The sequence below is a fragment of the Equus caballus genome, chromosome 18 (assembly GCF_041296265.1).
Source record: "Equus caballus isolate H_3958 breed thoroughbred chromosome 18, TB-T2T, whole genome shotgun sequence".
NCBI classification, from domain to species: domain Eukaryota; kingdom Metazoa; phylum Chordata; class Mammalia; order Perissodactyla; family Equidae; genus Equus; species Equus caballus.
The window spans coordinates 34,307,987-34,328,967 of NC_091701.1; the positions used below are offsets into that span (position 1 = coordinate 34,307,987).

The 20,981-nt window shown below is 34.4% G+C and overlaps 1 protein-coding gene across 9 annotated transcripts in view; it reads left to right on the forward strand.

Moving 5' to 3' along the window:
- The window catches only part of RIF1 (replication timing regulatory factor 1), a 63,678-nt gene that overhangs the window by 32,087 nt on the left and 10,610 nt on the right, over nucleotides 1-20,981 (forward strand). For 8 of the 9 annotated variants that reach the window (XM_023622870.2, XM_070240939.1, XM_070240940.1 and 5 more), the window contains exons 21-33: nucleotides 5,131-5,230; nucleotides 8,060-8,324; nucleotides 9,428-9,470; nucleotides 10,065-10,267; nucleotides 10,838-10,937; nucleotides 12,319-12,438; nucleotides 13,266-13,414; nucleotides 13,801-13,881; nucleotides 13,966-14,008; nucleotides 14,398-17,676; nucleotides 20,189-20,332; nucleotides 20,614-20,691; nucleotides 20,781-20,896. In XM_023622870.2, the coding sequence (XP_023478638.2) occupies nucleotides 5,131-5,230; nucleotides 8,060-8,324; nucleotides 9,428-9,470; nucleotides 10,065-10,267; nucleotides 10,838-10,937; nucleotides 12,319-12,438; nucleotides 13,266-13,414; nucleotides 13,801-13,881; nucleotides 13,966-14,008; nucleotides 14,398-17,676; nucleotides 20,189-20,332; nucleotides 20,614-20,691; nucleotides 20,781-20,896 (4,721 nt within the window). The remainder of the gene's footprint in view (nucleotides 1-5,130; nucleotides 5,231-8,059; nucleotides 8,325-9,427; nucleotides 9,471-10,064; nucleotides 10,268-10,837; nucleotides 10,938-12,318; nucleotides 12,439-13,265; nucleotides 13,415-13,800; nucleotides 13,882-13,965; nucleotides 14,009-14,397; nucleotides 17,677-20,188; nucleotides 20,333-20,613; nucleotides 20,692-20,780; nucleotides 20,897-20,981) is intronic. The other variant, XM_070240942.1, reaches the window with a different exon arrangement.

Consider the following 20,981-nt stretch of genomic DNA (forward strand, 5'->3'; position numbering starts at 1 on the left):
AGTTTTTGCCTTTTAAATATTGTCTTGGTTAGGCTTATATCTTTTTTCTCTTCTGGAAGAATTTAGAATGTGTCAGGTTTTATAAAATACCCTGTTGAGAGTTTGCTTGGCATTGGTTGGTTACATTGAATTTGTAGATCAATTTGGAAAAAAATCTACATCTTTATAATGTTGAATCTTTCCATCTAGGAATATTTGTGTTCATGTATTTCGTTCTTCTGAAGTAAACCTAACTAACTTCCTTGATTTTTGGTAATTTTAAAGCTATTTTTCAGTTATAAATGGTCCTGCCCACGTCATTGTCATCCCTCTTCTCACCTCACCCTCCCCATACTTGGTTGCTGCTGGAGTATATAAAAGCTATTGCTAATTTCCTTATGTTGAACCAGTCTTTTGTCCTTGGAATACCCTTCTTGGTCACAGTGGAATTCTTTTAAAACATTGCAGGTTAGTGTGTTAAGATTTTTGCATATGTCTTCATTAGTGAGATTGGACTTGCTCATTGTCCAGTTTTTGTATTGTAGAGATACTGGGCTCTTGAATGATTTACAAAGTTATAATATTTGCTGTGTTCTTCAACAATTTAAATAGTGTAAGAAGGATGCCATATCTATAATTATATTGTTCTTTTTTGTCCTTAAGTCTTATTCCCGTTTTCTTGGTTGGACTTGATAATCGAAGGCTTACCTATTTTAAGACTTACCAAAAAACCAATTTTTAAGGGTTTTGTTTGTTTTCTTTTTGTTTTTTTACTGGGAAATATCATCTGTTGCTGGTTGTCCTCTTTTTTTCCCCCCTTCCCCAAAACCCCAGTACGTAGTTGTAAGCCCTTCCTTCTAGTTCTTCTACCTGAGGTGCCACCAGATCATGGCTACTGACAGACGAGTGGTGTGGTTCTGCACCTGGGAACCAAACCCTGGCTGCCACAGCGGAGCAAACCAAACTTTAACTCCTAGGCTGTTAGGGCTGCCTCACATTTAGTTTCATTTTATTGATCATCGCTACATCTTTAAAGCACTTTGACAGATTCTGTCATATCAAAATATAATAACCAGTGGCTGGCCTGGTGGCGTACTGCTTCTGTTCTCGTATTCTGCTTTGGCAGCCCAGGGTTTGTGGATTTGAATCCTGGGTGCAGACCTACACGCTGCTCATCAAACCATACCGTGGTGGTGTCCCACGTTCAAAATATTGGCACAGATGTTAGTTTGGCGACAATCTTCCTCACCAAAATATACATATATATATATATATATATATATATATATATATATATATGAAATAACCAGAATTGTGCCAGTATTTTCTAACAAGAATATTAGAAATGCATTAAAAAGTCTGAAAAGATGAATTTTTAAATTTTGCTTATCATTACATATATACACTTTTTGTTTTTATTTTCTGGATTATTTTTCTAGCTTAAGTCTGAAAGCTTGACTTTTTTCATCTTTTCCAATATATGCATCTAACACTATTCTTATTATTCCTATCAGTAGTCATAGAACATTAATTTTGATGTCTTTATAGCAGGGTTATTTAGAAGGGTGCTTTTCCGTTTAAGAGAATAGTTCATGAGTGTGTATGGCTATTTTATCGTTAATTTCTAGTTTCATAATTGTGATCAGAGAGGATTTTCTGTACAACTTCTAATTTTGGGATCTATCCTCTAACTCTTGTGGTAGTTTTATAATTGTTCATTTCTAAGAGACTTTTGATTCAGGTGTTTACCTGACTCTTGATTTGATGTATTTAAACATGTTTATTATTTATTTTGATGCTATATTGTCATACATAAAGGTTCATGACTATTATGTCTTCATGGTAGTAAGTTCCTCTTGACTGCCCTTTTCATGAATTTTACTGATTTGAAATTAATGTACCATTTTGGGAATTTCTGTCATTTTTTAGAAAGTAACTTACTGGAAAAAAACTTACTGAGTAGTATAGAAAAAATTGCATAAAGCAGTTTATGTGCACTTTAACGAATTGTTATAATGAAACACTTGTGTAGCTGCCACCAAGGTCATTTAATAAGAGCATCATCAGCACCTCAAACTCTGCTGTGTGTTTTGAATCACAATGCCTCTTCTCCCCAAAGAGTAGACTACTATTCAGACTTTTTTGATAATCCTTGATATTTTATATTTTTATGTAAATATAAAATATATATATTTTTTATATTTATACTGTATATATTTGTTTAGCGTTGCCCCTCTTTTGAATAAATCGTATTTTGTGTCTTTTGGGCACAATGTTATATAGTTGGAAGGTTCATCCATGTTGTGTTTTGCTGAGTTTTGACTTTTATTGTTATGTATTATTCTATTGTATGGGTTTAGGATTTTCTTTGTGTATATATTTATCAATTTATTTTAACCTTTCTGTGTCTTATGTAGCATATAAGTAAATATAGGAGTCTGTTTTAATAAGTAATCTCATATATAATAAGAAATAGAGAATATGTTCTTATCGTTAACATCTTTTTAGTTTTTTCTCATTAGATGACATTTTAATTAAGCCTTATACTTTAGAGTTTTCTTGTGTTTTCTATATTATATATCCTGGTTTTTTTCAGATACTACTCTTAAAACTTGTATCTCTCAAATTTGAGGATGAATATCCATAGCATTCTACCATAGCAAGTGAAGACATTGATAGGATATCACTATTCTACAAATTTTTATACTGGCCACCTTTCAGGTTTTGTTTAAAAATGTGAATTTTAGTTAACAGTTACTGTATTATTATAGAGAGTACTATAAAGCTTGGAAAATAAATATGTTTCAAAAATTGAAGCTATTTTGTTGCTCCGCTTTGTTTTTTTAAAGATTTTATTTTTCCTTTTTCTCCCCAAAGCCCCCTGGTACACAGCTGTATAGTTTTAGTTGTGGGTCCTTCTAGTTGTGGCATGTGGGGTGCCGCCTCAGCATGGCTTGATGAGTGATGCCATGTCCGTGCCCAGGATCCAAACCAGTGAAAACCTGGGCCACTGAAGCAGAGTGCGTGAACTTAACCACTTGGCCAAGGGGCCAGCCCTCAGCTTCGTTTGTTGTATTCCATTTTTTTCCTCCTTGTTTTGCTTCACTGTATTTTAATTCCTTTTTTTTTTTTTTGTGAGGAAGATTTGCCCTGAGCTAACATCCATTGCCAATCTTCCCCTTTTTTTGCTTGAGGAAGTTATCCTTGAGTTAACATCTGTGCCAGTCTTTCTCTGTTTTATATGTGGGATGCCTCCACAGCATGGCTGATGAGCGGAGTAGGTCTGAACCCGAGAACCTAGGTAGCCAAAGCAGAGCACGTAGAACTTTAACTGCTTGGCACGGGGCTGGCCTCCAATTTATTAATTCTTTAAGGGGAAAAAAAGGACTAATTGTCAGCAAACTTATATGTATATGACTGATATCCTCTTGTTCAATATGCAGTCAATTGATTAGTAATGGTTTTTAGGTTCCAAAAATTTATATCACAGGATTTTGAAGTAAATGTTCATTTGTTACAATTTCTACTATTGCAAATGCATAGTTTGATACTAGTTTTTTCTTATTATTGTTAGTTAACCTCCTTTTTGTTCTGTAAAGTTACAGGATTTTTCTCTTATCTTCAGAATTTAGATATTTGACCAGAGTGTTTCTTGGGACATCTTTTTAAATTACTCAGTTCTAAGTTCTTGATAGATGCTTTTAATCTAAAGTGCTGTGCCTTCATCTCAGGAACTAATTACCTTGCTTTATTGGTGCTCCTTTGCCACCTTTTTGAGTACCGTTTTAGATGGTTTTTAGACCCTTAGGGTTTATCTTCTATGTCCCTTACTTTCCTTTCTCTACATCTCTTTGTGTTTTGCTTTGGTTTTGGTACTGCTTTCTGGGAGCTTGATATTTCTAACTCTGTCAACTCCTTTGCAGTTTAAATGCTGAGGTGTTTTATAATGGTTCTGTTTTTACATTTAGTATTTTTAGGTGGATATGATTTCGTTTTACCTTTAAGGATATTAGTTTTCTTCTCTTTCTGTTATTAGCTTTTTCTTCATGGATTAGTTGTGTTGGTATTTATCACACTTTCTTCATGGTACTGGTGCTCCTCATGATTGTGCATATTTGTCATTAAAGGTTAGTATTAAACAATATTGGTAGCTGAAGTGTGTTTCCTAACCCAAGAGAGAACCCCTGTTTTCCTGGCTTTGGTAGCATGTTTAGTTACAGGAATCCTTGTAATTGTGAGTGAGAAGGAAGCACCTGAAACTTTTTTTTTTAATGTAAGTAAGTGTGTAAATGATCTGCTGACCTTCATAGATTAACAGGGGCACTATCTTCCTCCTCCTGGCTCTTAACACCCGTTGTGGCAGGCTGTCTTTGGGGGCAGACATGAATTAGTCTGTTGAAGTGGACAAATGGAAGACAACGGAGAATAAAGGAAGAAGAAAGTGCAACTGTTCCAGAGATTTTTAATTTCATTAGTCTTTTAATCACTCATTTGCTTTTTTAACAACCATCAGATCTTTTTCTCAGAACCCTCACTGTGTCTTCTGTTACTCAGGTTCTGCTAGGAAAGCTCACTGTTTTTGAGGTGTTCTTTGACTCTTGGTGCTGCTGGGATTTCCTTTGTTCTGTTTTTAGTCTCCCTTGCCCCCAACCTTTAAAATAAATTTCCAGAGAAATTTCTGATGTTTCTATGGATTTATTTTTATTTCAGTTGGATTAGAGGAGGAGGAAGAGCAAAGGGCATGAGGGAGCTTAGCAACTTTTTCATTTTTTGTTTTAGTTTTGCTGAGTTTATTGAACACTTGTAATTTTCAGGAGGAATTTCATAAAGAATCTAATTATGAACCTAGCTCTTCCTTTTCTCAGTTTGTTGGTTTGTATGCTGAGTTTTATGGGCATCTAAAGCTGAATTATTTTCCCTAAGTGTTGAGAAACAAAAAGTGGTAGTACTTGGCACAGAGCAGTTAACTGGGAAATATTCATAACCTATTCTTAATGTACCTTTATTTGGTATAAGCTATGACATGTGTGTTGTTATAGTTATATATGAGAGTAAAAGTCTTAATATTTTTTGTTGATGCTTATTACTATTTTTGAAAACTATGTCAGTAGTTGACAGGTCCTAATATAATACTTACCTATTCTTCCATAGAATTTGTTCTTCTTGGATAGAATCATTCATGTTATTACTGTAATGGTTGATTGCATCGACTTCTCACCATATAATAATAAATATCAGCCCAAAGTTAAATGTAAGTATTTTCTTTACCTTTGTTTACCCAATATTTCATAGGCATGGCTGTCTGAACCGTTGTCACCGCAAATCCTAATGGTTTTTCCCACCTCGTTTTACCTACTTTTCATGTTGTATAACCAATGTCAGTTACTGTGCTGGGAGCTCACATGCTCTTTCTTTCTCTCTCTCACACACTACTCAGGAAACATCTTTACTCTTTTTTTATAACACAGAAGGAGAAATACTATCCTATTTAGAGATTGCCTAAGTAATAATAATACAAGTGATTTTACTTATTCCATCTGGTGCAAGGGATTATTGGGACAAAAAACTTTTTGTTGTTTTTGAGGAACATTAGCCCTGAGCTAACATCTGCTGCCAGTCTCCCCCTTTTTTGCTGAGGAAGACTGAGCTAATATCCGTGCCCATCTTCCTCTACTTTGTATGTGGGACACCTGCCACAGCATGGCTTGCCAAGTAGTGTGTAAGTCCACACCTGGATCCAAACCGGGGAACCCTGGGCCGCTGAAGCAGGACTTGTGATCTTAACCACTGTGCCACTGAGCCGGCCCCTGGACAAGAACGTTTGACATTTGTTAAAGTGTTCTTATTTGGTAGCCTGATTGAGAATAATCATTGACTTGGCATTAAATTGAATAGGAAATCATGACAGCGGTTAATTGGTTATGGTTTTACAGGAAATTTAAAATGATTCTAAAAATTTTTGCTCAGTTTTTAACATTTTAGTTAAAATTGGACAAGTAAAATAGTAATAAGCTGTCTGATTTTTAAAACTGCATGTCCTGGTTAATTCTCAATTATATTGTAATAGGCAGCTGTTTTAAATCACTAATTAATTCTTGAAATTTAATCTTCCTACAAGTGATTATATGGACATACTGTATACGAAGTAACCATCCATCCAGTAATGAAAAATGTTGATGTTTAAAGATAGTACTTTTCCTGTTTAAAGATTAGGAACATACTCAATTTCCCTTTAATAAGAAGATCTATCATTGATGAATTAGTGTAAAGATTTCTAGAACATAGAATATTTTTTTTTTTTTATTTTTTAGTGTTTCAGTTTGTACTAAATAATTAATATAGAGGAATATGTTAAGTGCCTAAAATGTATTGCAGGTCCGAGCATCACAGCATCACTGCCACAGAAATAGGTTGTAAATGTGTTTGAATTTTTAATCTCAGCCCTAAGGCTGAATGGGCCTACTCAGAAAAATAAAATTATCTCTAAATACCATAAGTATATTAAAAGGTTGTATAACAAATAATCTTAGAAATTATTTTGTAAGCCTCTTCTTGGCTTTGAAAAATTTGATGAAGCCAAGATGATGAACCCCTTGTTGACATATTTTGTTACTTCTGCAAAATTAGAATTAACCAAATATGCAGTCTATCTTTGATCCATAAACCTACAATTACAAGTCTTTTGTCTTTTTCACTCCTTGTCTTGTAAGAGGTGTTCTTGCTGTTTAAATTTATGGAAACTGGGAGAGATTTCTAAAATCTGCCAGCAGAAGTTGAGGAGGAGAGGAAAGAAAAATTAGAATAGGTAAAAGGAAGTAGTATTATTTGTGAGTGTGCATCAGGATCACTTTGGGGTTTTTTTGATAACATTTACTGTAATAATTTCAGTTTTCAAGAACATTGCAAGAATTATATACAGATACTTCATATCCTTTACTCAGATTCCTCAATTAACAGTTGATTGCATTTGTCTTAATCCTTTCACACCCCCCATTTATTTATTTTATTCATTCTTTTTTTTTTTTCCAGAACCATTCAAAGTATGTTATAGACAAGCCTTCAACCTGAAACAGTTCCCAAGTCTTGTCTTCATGGTTTATTCTAGTTACTGCTTTCTCTATTTACCTATCTTTTCTAATAGTGAGAAGCCTTATTCCTGTTAACATACGTGTATTTACTGTTCTTTCGATCGGTCTCTTCTGTGTAACCAGTCTCTTGACTCGCAGGCTATCTTTTCAGCCTCAGCATCGTGGCCGAGAATTTCTGGGTGACCTTTCTAGTTTATGGTTCTAGAGAGGAAGGTTGACTTCGTTTTAAAAGCAACAGTTGTTTTTCATTTCACTACCTGATGTTTTTAATTAAGAAGCATTGAATTAGAGTTTTCTCTTAAATCTGAGATGTTACCTTAAAGAATGGATTCTTTGAGGCAAAGGTAATTTTGGAATGGCTGTGCTTTTCTTAACAAGCCAGATAGGGGTTTATCATCGTAGGTAGGTATCTGGAGAGTGAATATAAGAAAGATACAAAGGAAGGTCAGCTGTTGCTTTTAAGGTACATCTTTTTCTTTAAATCTAGGCTTTTGTTCCTTTATTCTGGCTTAGGATTTGGATCTCTGACTTGTTCAGTGTTTATTTCTGGGTTCACTGTTCTCTAGATAAGCCAGGAAGCAATAATTTCTAAAGGAAATTTTGTTGCCTTATTTTAAAAACTGACTTGTAAAATTTTATTCTGGAACCTGTCTTATATAATTTAGTACTTTCTTACAAATTAGTTGTTGAAATTCTGAGACTATAAGATAAAAATTTCAAATGCATTTAATAATTGCTTAGAGAAAATAGATTCATTTTTCTGGAATTGTTGTTCTAGATTTCCCAGTTTTCCTTTGTCTCTTCTTTTGTTTTAAAGATAATATTGTAATGATATTTATCTATTAATGGTATATCATTTTAAGATTTCTGGGTATCACTACAGAAACATGTTTATTCGATGTATGTGTCATTTAAATGTGAGATATAAATTGTAAAGATGGACAGTGACACTTCCAAGTATACTTGTTTTAATAAATTCAATTTTATCTTAGCACCGCAGAGAACTTCAGATTGGTCCAAAAAGAAGAAAGAGCCCCTAGGGAAATTGGCTTCTTTATTTAAACTTATTGTCAGAGTGATCTGTTCTTTCCACACTCTGAGCCTCAAGGAAGTACATTCTGATACTCTCCTTGCTGTCGGCAGTTCAATCACCAGCATTCTTTCCAATGTACTTGGACATATTTCTTTACCTTCTATGATCCGAAAAATATTTGCAACTTTAACCAGACCTCTGGCATTGTTCTACGAAAACTCAAAGTAAGTATTTTGGGCTTAATAGCTGTGAATTAAATGTGTGTAATTTAGATCCAGGTAACAAACTTGTTATCTTCCTTTCAGCTTTGTTGTAGATGATAATCATAACAACTTAGTGGAGAGGGTGCTATATTAAACCATACTTTTGTTAAAAAGATAGTTGAAATAGTACATAAATATGAGGTAGAAATTGGAAGTTTTATTTTGCATGCTTGTCTGACCTTTTCAATTTAGTACTTTTCAGATTTGTTAATACAAATGAGCATACATGTTAGGTGTATGGTGTATGTGAAAGCACACTTGACATACTAATTTGCAATTAAGTATATGGTATGCACTTAATATATTTTATGCATCTTGCAACATACACTTAAGAATTTCATTGTTTTTATTGTCTGCATAGGATTCCATGAAACTTTTTATCCGGTTTCCTGTTGGTGGGCATATATGTTTTTCTAGCTTTTCCCTCGTAACTAACAGTATTACAGTTGAAGATATTTATACATCAATCATTGTTCACATTTGCCACTATTTTATGTAGAGCAAGGTCCTGGAAGTGAAGTTGTTAGTTGAAAGGGTATGCACGGTTAAATTTCTAATCGCCTCCAAAAGTTGGTATTAATTTACATTACCCTTTACAATTGAATTGAAGCAACCAGTGCCTTAAAAAAAAATCTGAAAAATCCCAAATAACAATGTTCTTTATAACAAGCTTGTGTGCATCGATCATAGTACAGTCTATCTTTTATAAATTAAAGTCACAGAGAAAGTTTTAGGAACAGATTTTATCAAGTACAAACAAGAACCACAAATCCATTAATGTTTGCAAATCTTTTTTTTAGTCCTTAAACTTCGTCTGAAATGATTCATGCTTTTTAAAGAAAAGTACAGAAACAAGTAACTAGTATTAATGCTTTGAGTTCTATTCCAGATATTTTTCTGTGATTAATTTTTTAAAAGTAGATTCGTTTAATGTTTGGCGATTGGACATTTATTTGTTAAGTCTTGCGGCACCTTTTTATAGCACTACATATCTTATTTTTATGGCTGCATTATGATATTTTTAGGTTTAACTTTGTAAAATATTTATCTATTTTTCTTCCCAGGATTGATGAGCTTCCTAAAGTGTATAGTTGTATGAACAACAAGGTAAAAATAGACAGTTGTCCATAAAACGTACTTTCATGATGAAAAAATGTTAAGGTTTAAATAATTGTCTTACTTAAATACAATTCTGTTGATTTTTAAAAGGATTATTATTATACTTCGATTTTTTAATGGATGTTTAATAACATGACATGGACACAATCAAAGGATAGTTTTTTAAAGAAGAATTTAAAATTATTGCGTTAATTCGTGTAACTCATCAATTCGTATCTCATTTCTTTATATATGAGGGTAATGGGCTCTAATGTTTCGTAGATAAAACTTGTGTAGGCAACTGTTAATATCTATTATAATTGACGTGCAAATAATTTTTTCAGTTAATGGAAAATGAGTTTACAATAAGCTGTAATACCAATAATCAAAGTAAATTCACCTGATAATTTGTCAGAAGATAATTTGTTAGAAGAATATATATTTAAGCTTGATGGAAGCTTTTTAAAAAACCCTTTGAATTTTAAAAATTGTAATAGTAACATGTTCTCTGAGCTAATTTAGTATGCTTTGTGTTTTTATTTTTTCCTGTTTTAAAAGTAACATTGCCAAATGTTACCCTAATAAACTTTTCTTTTTTCCTAGTTAGAAAAGCTTCTAGGAGAAATTATTGCTTGTCTGCACTTCAGCTACACTGGAACTTATGACAGTGAACTTCTGGAACACATCTCTCCGTTACTATGCATAACATTTTTGCACAAGAATAAACAGATTCGAAAACAGAGTGCTCAGTTCTGGAATGCCACATTTGCTAAAGTGACGATGTTGATTTATCCTGAAGAGTTAAAGTATGCTAACAATAAAACTCTTTTATACAGTTATTCTATTGTGATCATGTAAATTGGTATTTTGGTTTTAACATAAACTTTTCCTGTGAGGAATCATTGCAGAGGTTTCCTTAGTTGAAATATTATTCTTTGGAGTACATGGTAATTATTAAGTAATATTCAGCCCTTTGCTTTGGTCCTTAAAGAGTAGCCTTGGTTTTAGGAACGTAAAAAACAATTTAAAATGTTCCTTAGTAAAAGAAATGCAAAGGGCAGGAAATTGATGATTATTAAATCTAGGTGATGTGTACCTGGGTACTTAATGTAAAAGTGTACTTTTGCTTGAAATTTTCCATGATGAAAATTTGGAATATTTGAAGTTTTTAAAGAAAATTTGGAAACTGAAGAGTTTCATGAAAAATTCAGATATTGTCTGTAATTTCTCCCAATTTTGTGTCTTTAGAGTAAGAAACAGTCTTTAAGTTAAATGTGTTTTGCCATTTTATAATTAAAGTGTTCCTGTTAACATATCATCAGTACTCAGCGGTACTACTTGACTCAACCTATATGTGTTTATGTACTTTTTTAAAGACCAGTACTAAGACAAGCCAAACAGAAATTTCTGCTTCTGTTGCCTGGTCTGGAAAATGTTGAAATTACGGAGGAATCCAGTGGACCATATTCAGAGGGAGTAAGTTTGATTTTTTTTTTTTACTTTTGAACGGTGTTTGAGTTTTGATGTAATTTTAAAAAGGATAAAAATGTAGAATGTTTTAGTGAGGTAATAAACAAGTAAAACCTGAACAGAAGAGCTCCTTAACATAGGATTTTTCTCTAGAGTCAGTTGTGTGGCCTGAAATACTTTTGTGAATTGGGGACAGTAAATTTCACCACAGATTCTTATGTAAATAATCTCTGGTTCTTATTCATTAATGGTCTTTTTTGGACTACAGTACCTCATGTGTATTGTTTTATGAAGATTGTAATTATTAAGATACATGAGTAAATGTTGCTTTAGATAACAGTAGGAATGATAGTTACTAGTCCACGTCTAAGCAAAAGCTGCCCTTTGTCTTCTTGTTTCTTTCCATTGAATCCCTCATTCCTTCTGTCCATCTTTGCCATCACGTCACCCATTTGGACCAGGGTTACTTTAGCTTATAATACTTTATTACTATCTGAAGATGAAGGAGTAAAGGCCTGGGTACCATCTACCCACGAGGTGGAACATCCTTAGACAACATTTTTCTATTCAACAACAAATGTAATCTAGCTCTTTTTTGTTTAGAATGTATAAGAGAAAAAAAGTAGTATAGCTAGCTTAAGTGCACCCTATTTAGTTTTGGTTTTTGAGTAAAACAAAAATTCTTATCAAATAATTAGCAAGATTTCTTGAGACTGGTTTAGTGTAATTTGGCCTGAAAAAGCCATATTATGTGTTTCAAGTCACATGATAGTTAATATTTTCTACCATACATGCTTCACTGTTTAATGTTTAAAGGTTTTTTTTTTTAAAGATTTTATTTTTCCTTTTTCTCCCCAAAGACCTCCAGTACATAGTTGTGTATTTTTAGTTGTGGGTCACTGTCGTTGTGGCATGTGGGATGCCGCCTCAGCATGGCTTGATGAGCGGCGCCATGTCCGCGCCCAGGATCTGAACCATCGAAACCCTGGGCTGCCAAAGCGGAGCACAAGAACTTAACCACTCGGCCATGGGACCGGCCCCCTAGTGTTTAAAGTTTCTATGGCTTTGATTTTTCTTTTAGAAATATTTCCAGTAATAGGAGGGGTGTTTGGGTCTAGTAATTTGATTCACTTTTGTATTATTTGTGTGGTATATCTTATTTTAGAATTCATAAAATTAAAAGCAGCTATTGTATAAGTTGGAGACACCAGCGCTATTCGTTGTTATTGAATTAGATGATGGCTTTCTTTTCTTTGACATAATTTTAGTAGGTTTGAATAATCGAAAGAAATTTGAAATGAGTATTCATTACACTGGAATTTTCAAAATGAAAAGGAGAAATAGAACAGTTGAATTTAATGAAATCACTTTATTTTTAATAAAACAGAGAGAAAATTCACAGTTAAATATGAAGATAAGTGGCATGGAAAGAAAATCAAGCGGAAAAAGAGATTCTTTTTTGACACAAACCAAGGATACAAAAGGAAATATGAAACCACCAGCCAAAGTATGTTTTCCCAAAGTTTATTTAATAGAACTTTTAAAATTAAAATAATATGGTACCTGAGAACATACAGTGTCTAATTGGAAGAAAAAGCTGTTAAAGACTAAATAAAAGATGGGACTGCAGGAGAATAATAGAGTTTGGTCTAGAAAGACTATTGGAATGACTTCCGTGCTTTGGGAGATGTTTTCTTCTTAGTAGAGTTAAATCTGCACAATATTTGACATCCGTTAAGTATAGTTACTCCAAGCAGCAAGCCCCTTGAGATGGAATGAAACTAAGTATGCCTAACTATAACGTGGGTGGCATAAGAGGAGAATATTTTTTAAAGAATAATTCCAACAGTCTTGTAGCAACTGTAAAGTAGAATGAAAACAGTAATCACACTGAGAATTTGTGAAAATGACATTATAGTACCAATGTTACTTGTATGTAATGTAGGGCATATTATTTTTCCAACTTTTCCTTAACGTGACTAGTTCATGCTTCAGCTTGAGAGCTGTAGATGTACTCTCTTCCTGCCAAACCACTTGATTTCTATGCGTTGGCCTGAAAAACATGTTTGCCCATGCTTTGTTGGTAAGCACACACTTGCCTACTTTTTAAAGAGATAGTATTTTTATTTTCTGAGTATTTATTAGAGGCAGAATCAAACTGGGGGACATTCAACTAATTGTTACTAACCGGAAATATTGCATGACTTTGTACTTTAAAATTCCTAGTCATTAATTGAAAAACTTTATCAGCATACTACAAGACAGATTTATTGAAGTATTGGAAAATAACTTGGAAACTCAAGTGTATATTTATTTATTTTTTTCAATTTGCAGTTCAAACCAGAATCAACTCCAAAAACGAAGAGTGAAATGCCTTTGGAAGAAGAAAAGTCTGTTGACTTTGTGTTTATACCTCCAGAAGGAAAAGAAGCCAAGGAAAGAATACTGACTGAACATCAGAAAGAAGTACTCAAAACAAAGAGGTTTGTAGTCTTTTTATCTTGAATTGGGTATTCTGTATTCACACTTAGATTTCATGCAGCAAACTATAACTTTGTGTTTAGAGCTAAGATACTGCGTATACTACATTTTAATGCCAAAAAGATAGCCTGTATGTAACTACGTTTTATACTGTAGAAAGCTACCTAGTACTGTACCAAATGTTTCTAAACCAAATTCTTTTGTGGAGATAGTGTGTGAGGAGAAGGTAGGGAAGATGGTTTCATGGAAAATCTGGAAAATAAGCATCTAAGCTTTGATTTTATATTGTTCTTAAAAGATAATTAGACGTAGAATTCTAAATTTAATTTTCTAATTGTAGGAGTATATAAAGTCTTATATAGAAGTTACTTATATAAATCTTTTTCAGGTGTGATATACCTGCCATGTATAATAATCTGGATGTTTCACAAGATGCTTTATATTCTCAGTATGGTCAGGAAGAATCTATGTAAGTATGGAAGCTGTTGAAGTAACTGGTTTTCTAATTTTTATTTAAAAAGACTTTTCTGATTTATGTACTTATTTATTTCAGGGAAATTCCTACCTTAATTGAAAAATCAAAGGAAGATTCCAAGGTGATGTTTAAGGTCTATTTGGTATTTCATATTTCAGGGTTTTTAGAATTGCCCGTTAATTTTAAGGTTTTATTATATATTTAATATATTAATTAATTTTAAGGTTTATTATATAATCTTTTAACTCTCATTAACAGGCTTTAGGACACTTGTAGTCATTATGTGTGTCTGTGTGTCTGTATGTCTGTTTAAAATAAATATATTTGGCTTTATTGAATATTTATAATTAGACACCCAAATTATTGGGCATCTGCCACCACCTTTGGAATATTGAAAAATAGTGAAAGTCTGTGATTGCCTTTTGAACCACTGAGGTTTTACACTAAAATTTCCCCAGAAAATCAGAGTTGTTTGCTGGTTAATCTATATGTATGTACATTTCTGTGCAGGAGGAACAAATGGAGAGTGACATTGTCATTCCTCAAGGTGTCACAGAAAACTGTGGTATGGATGAACGTCTTGAAAAAGCTTCCCTTTCAAATAATGGGTGTGGTTCCATTGAGGAAACTAGTCCAGAAGTACTGAACAGTAATGATGCTGGAAAGAAGGCTTTAATTTCATCGAAGGAAACATCATCTGAATGTGCAGCTAGTGCAGAAAACACTTTTGGTGTCAGCAGTAGCTCAGTTTCTAATGCCACTATTTCTGGAACTCCCCTACAGCCTACAAGTCGAAGGCAATCCTTTATTACTTTGGAGAAGTTTGATGGTTCAGAAAATAGACCTTTTAGTCTGTCCCCCTTGAATAGTATGTCTTCAACTGTTACAGTGAAAAATAACCAAGAAGACACTACTAAAGCAGATACTCCACTAAAAGCGAAGGGAAGAGAAGTGGCTCTTTCAAAATGTGACTCTGAAAAAATAGTGCATGGAATTAAGAGATCAAGCCGGAGGTCGAATAAAGCAGAACAAACAGGGAATAAAAGATCTAAGCCCTTAATGAGAAGTGATCAGGAAAAAAATACGCAGGAATTCATTGATGGCGTGGCAGCCTTAGAAAATAACCCACCTGGTTTGCTTAATCAAACAGAGTGTATTTTAGATAATCAAGTTCATCTTTCTGAATCTACAATCGAGTGTGGAGATACAATGCTTAGACCAACGATGGAAAATGCTATATTATTAGAAAACAATACTGTAGAAGAGAAAACCTTAGGAGCTAATTTGGAATCTAAAGAAAATACACCCCCAGCTGCGATACCAGCGGATCAAATGATAAATGAGGATAGTCATGTTCAGATAACTCCAAATCAAAAAACCCTCAGACGCTCCTTAAGGCGACGTTCTGAAACAGCAGAGCCTACCACTGAGAGCCAAGATAAAGAAAATAATCATCAAAAAAAGGAAAGACGTAAGGAAGAAGAAAAGCCTCTTCAGAAGAGTCCATCACATGTAAAAGATGATGTGTTACCTAAGCAAAAACTGATTTCTGAACAAACCATACAGGAAAACTTAGTTGAGAAAGGAAATAATTTACATGAGAAGACTTTTGGGGAAACCAGCACAAATGCTGAAATTGATGAAAATAGAAGAAAGGCAGACCTTGAGAATACTAAATCTGAGGGAGATGGTGCCCAGGACGTTGCAGATAAGTCCTCTGAGAAACCAGTAATGGGACGAACACGGTATCAAACAAGGAGAGCATCCCAGGGTTTACTTTCCAGCATTGAAAACTCAGAATCTGATAGTTCTGAGGCGAAAGAAGAAGGTTCCAGAAAGAAGAGATCTGGGAAATGGAAAAACAAAAGCAGTGACAGTGTTGACATTGAAGATCAGGAAGAGAAAATGGTGAAACAAGAATGTATAAAAGTTGAAAAGCAGACAGATGATTATAAAGGAAATTCTGAAGTAGACATAGATATAAAATCTCAAATTTGTGAGGAAAAAGACAAAAGTAGTACTATAACTCTTCAAGATTCTACAATATCTTCAGATGTATCTCAAGTTTCTGATGATATATCAAATACTTATGAGGGAAAAAGCGAAGCCAACAAATGTTCAGAATATTCCTTTTCAAATCTTCCTGTACCAGAATCAAATCTAAGGACTAGAAATGCCAGTAAGAGATTACATAAGCGAGATTCTATAGAAAATAACAGTGTGGGAGAATCCACAAATGCAGTGACTCCAGATGTTATTTTGCTTTCTGAAAAAACTCTCCAAACACCTGAATGCCAACACAAGAGAAGTAGGAGGGTGAGGAGATCTAAAGGTTGTGATTGCTGTGGAGAAAAATCACAACCTCAGGAAAAGTCATTCACTGGGTTAAAGAATATAGAAAATTATGATATAAAGGTCAGTGAAACAAAAATACCAGATGTGCAAACACCTGAAGCTATATCAGAAACTTCTAAAGCTAATCTGTACTGTGGGGTAAAGCTTTTAGATGAGCATCATAGTGTGAATTTTAATTTGGGTCTCAAGGAGGAGAATGATACTACTAATAATTCATTAATTGTATCTGAAACTGAGTTGAAAGAAAATACTATTCAAGACTCGCTTCCTTCTGAAATAGTAAATTTTACAGAAGAAATTTATGATACAGATTCTGAGGAAGCAGTATCTGTCGAAAGCCAAGAGCTATCCGATAAAAAATGTAAAACTGTTGGCCCATGTTTAAGTGATTCCAAAGATATTTCGCTGGAATGTTCTACTTTCGAGACCAAAGAAGAAATATCAGAGGCTATCCTGAAAAAAGAACCAAGTATAGAGAACAGTGTTAATATTGAGGCAAATGCTTGTAAATTAAAAGCAGAATCCAATCCAGAAGGAGTAGAAGGTATGGAATTGGATGTAGAAACTGATAAATCTGAAGTTAGCTTTTCTGAACAAAAGAGTGCTGGAGGTGCGGTTTCTGAGGAAAGGATAACAGAGGAAAACTGTGAAAGAAGTGATGAATCTGAAGCAGATGCAGGTGAAAAATTGAATGCTGAAGAAGCAGTAATTGAGGAATTTAATTCAGTTATTGGTCATTCTGATAACACACCTGTAAAAGTGAGTGCTCAGATAGAGATTTCTGAACAAACAGCAGTTGGGGAACAAACGGCAGTTGGGGAACTAAGTGGAGGAAGTGATGAATCTGATCTAGGCTCATCTGAAGAAAGGGATGCTGAAATGGAACATTGTGAAGAAACAGTGATCAGTGAGGTGAATGCTGAAACTGACCATGTTAATGAAACAGAAGATGGAGACCTGACTAGCAAAGCCTCTAAGCCTGTAGAATCCGAAACAGAGAGATTGAATGTAGAAGTTGACAGGGCTGTTCCCAACACACTTGAGGTGAGCACTGAAGAAGGAAAAGTTGACTGTAATAAACCTGAAACAAATATGAAACTTAATAGATCTGAAGTAACAAAATTAGGTGACAGTCAAATGGTAGTGCGAAATGATGAAATTTTACAGGAAATTCCTACTTTAGAGAAGATGGAGGAAACAGCACAGTCTCTGAAATCTAAAACAACTATCTCTGAGCTGGCAACAGAAGACAATGATACGTCTCCTCAAAAATTAAGGGAACTTGATCCTTTACTGATGGCAGCAAATGACAGTCCTAGGGGCATGCAGACACGCTGTGTCTGGTCTCCTTTGGCTTCTCCTTCCACCAGCATTTTAAAGAGAGGACTAAAAAGGCCCCTTCAAGAAGATGAGATCTCTTCACCTGTTCACAAGGTAGGGGAATTGAGGATGAATAATAAGTCCGTATTTAAATAGAATATTTTGGCCATCTAGTGAGACCTGGTGAATGACAGAATATTAGACTTCATATGACAACTCATTTTGAATATTTATCATGGCGGCTAGGGATGAGGGCAGGTAGAAGGAAAGGTGTTGAGCAAAGGAGACTGAAACCCTTTAGTTACTCCTTTATTTCGGGACACTAAACTAAAGATCTTTATACAACCATGAATACTTCACCCTCTGCAAAATCAATGGGAATCTTTCATGATGATTTTTTTCTACTGACATGCTCATATGGGTAAACAGATTTAGAAACTGATAAAGCACCTTACCTAGCACTTACTGTGTACTAGGACCTTATGCTATCCATTGTACATTTAAGTGTTTATATAAAATCTTATTTCCAGACCGTATCTAATTAAAAAGGAGAAAACAGTCTCCTTAGGCTATGCCTTCATCAATTTTTGGATGTGATTTCATTTATAATTATTTTGTCTATATCGCCATCTTCACTAAACTATAATTCCTTTAGTTTGTAAACATTGATTATTGATGTATCTACTTAGCTTCTGTTCCTGTAACGTGCAGTTTGTTGAATGAATAAATCAAAAAAGGAAGAGTTAAATGTGCTTAATAGCTCGACTTGTCCTCTACTTACCAAAGTAGATGTTCTGAAAAAGGTATGATGTGGGCATTCCTCATCTGAATTTTGAAATCGAACCTACCATTTACTGTAGAATACCTGTGTAAATACAGTCATGAGCCACTTAACGACATTTCAGTCAATGACAGACCACATCACATTTTCAGTGGTGGTCCCATGACATTAGTACCATATCGACTAGGTACCTGTGTAGTAGACTATACCATCTAGGTTTGTGTTAGTACACTTTATGATGTTTGCACGATGACAAAATCACCAACACATTTCTCGGAACATACCCGCTTCGTATAGCGAGACATAACTACAGATGTGTATATATAGATATAGTGAAACTGACACTTAATTTTGCTTTTAGCAAGTACATTGTGCACACTTCCCCAGGATATACCAGAAAGTCTTATACTGAGAATACAGAGATTAGTCCTTGGGAAGGCTTAACACCCCTTGAGTGTTTTTTAGTTTTGGTTTGCTTTGAGGCTCTTAATGTTGTTTTGTTTTTGTTTTTGGGTTTTTTTGGTGAGGAACATTGTTGCTGAGCTAACATCTGTGCCAATCCTCCTCCGTTTTGTATGTGGGATGGTGCCACAGCATCTTGATGAGTGGTGTGTAGGTGTGTGCCTGGGATCCAAACCCATGAACCCCAGCCTGTGGACTGCTGAAGTGAAATGCACAAACTTAACCACTATACCACCTGACTGGCCCCTGTTTTTTTTTTTTTTTTTTTTTTTTTTAAAGTATCTTAAGTTTAATTAAAAGGCCTTAGAAGTTCTTGAAAAGTTTATGAAGATAGAATGTGTTGGGATTGATGTGTACTTTAGATTGCTGATACGAGTTAACTAGTCATGTTTTGTTTGATAGTAGCTCATATTTAATGTTTATTTAGTCAGTAGTACAACATAGAGTTTTCTGTAGCAGATATGTACAGAATTTGCCCACTCTTGGCAGTCAAGACCAGGAGGCATTTATATACATATTTAATGGTATAAGTGCTCTGTTGTGTATTTATGTCAAATAGTTGAAAGAGTGAACATATTGTAGGAGTTTAGAAGAGGACAAAATGACTTCAAGCTGGGGCTAAGAAAGGCAAAAATTGCCATCTCATTGCTGTGACTTTTGTACTCTCAAATAATTTAGAACAAGATTAGTAAGATATACCAAAGGCCAGTTAGTACTGTTTCTACCTCTTTGCCTTGTTCTTTACAGTCAGTGTAGTAAGTTCATATGGTTAGTTGAATTTGATTATACAATTTTAACTGCTGTGTGCACTTTCATTAAGTTTCTGGTACTGTTCTTGTTTTCACTCTTTTTGTTGCTCTGTTAGGAAACGACAGTTTAAAACATAGATAATTGGAATGACCTGTGATATTGAGTAATATCTGTGAGTGCAGTCACTAGAAAGAACTACAACCGGGGCCAGCCTGGTGGCCGAGTGGTTAAGTTCTCGTGCTCCACTTCGGCAGCCTGGGGTTCACTGGTTTGGATCCTGGGTGCAGACCTACGTATGGCTCATGAAGCCATGCTGTGGAGGCATCCTACATAGAAGAACCAGAATGACCTATAACTAGGATAGACAACTATGTACTTGGGACTTTGAGGAGGAAAAAAAAAAAGAGGAAGATTCGCAGCAGATGTTAGCTCAGGGCCAATCTTCCTCAAAAAAAAAAACATAAGCTCTTTTAAGACAAAAAAGAGCTACAACTATGTGGAGTTGGCTTCTGGTGAAATGAGTTAAGCTTCTAAAGCTACATTCTAATTTGGGGCAACCTTATAATGAGAGTATATGGTATAATTTCTTAAAACATTAATTTTGTTAAATAAAAACGTGACCTGTGTTTTCAGGTTCGCCGTGTCTCCTTTGCAGATCCAATATACCAAGCAGGATTGGCAGATGACATTGATAGACGGTGCTCTGTTAGGTCCCATTCTTCAAATACTTGTCTCATAGTAAAAAATGTTAAAACTTCACCTACTGCACAGTTTAAGGTAAGCTATAGGCTTTAAAATAAACACATATGTATGCAAACAGAATTGGCATTACATAATTTGTCTTAAAATTAACTGAGGAACAAATCTTTGGTTTGGATATATTGTTCTTTTGTCTGCTACATGATAAGCAGACATGAAGAGAAGAGGTGGTAAGAGGCAGTAATGATCCATTTTCTGAAAATCTTAAATTACTGCAGTGTAAGTTATGAAAATAAATTTGTAAAATTATAGTTATCTAGGGTTCTGAGTTGTTTTTTTCTCTCCTTTCTTCTATCTAGCATATTACCACTTCAACCAAAGGATTTCTGTCCCCAGGATCACGTAGCCCTAAATATAAGAGCTCAAAGAAGTGTTTAGTAAGAAGTGCTTTAGTTCTTATGCAACTTTATATTCTCATGTTCAGTCAGGTGACCTCTATTTAATGGCTGTTGAAATTTATTCTAAGATTGCAGAAATGGCTAAAGAATCCATGCCATGCCCAACAGAAAGTGTTTACCCAGCTTTGGTGAACTGTTTGGCACCAGTTGACATCATTTTACCTCAGATTACATCAAACATGTGGTAAGTGGTTATTAAGGCTTCTGGCTTATACTTAAAGATGTTACCTGTTTAAAGGAATACTTAAATGATCAAGGTTCGTATATTT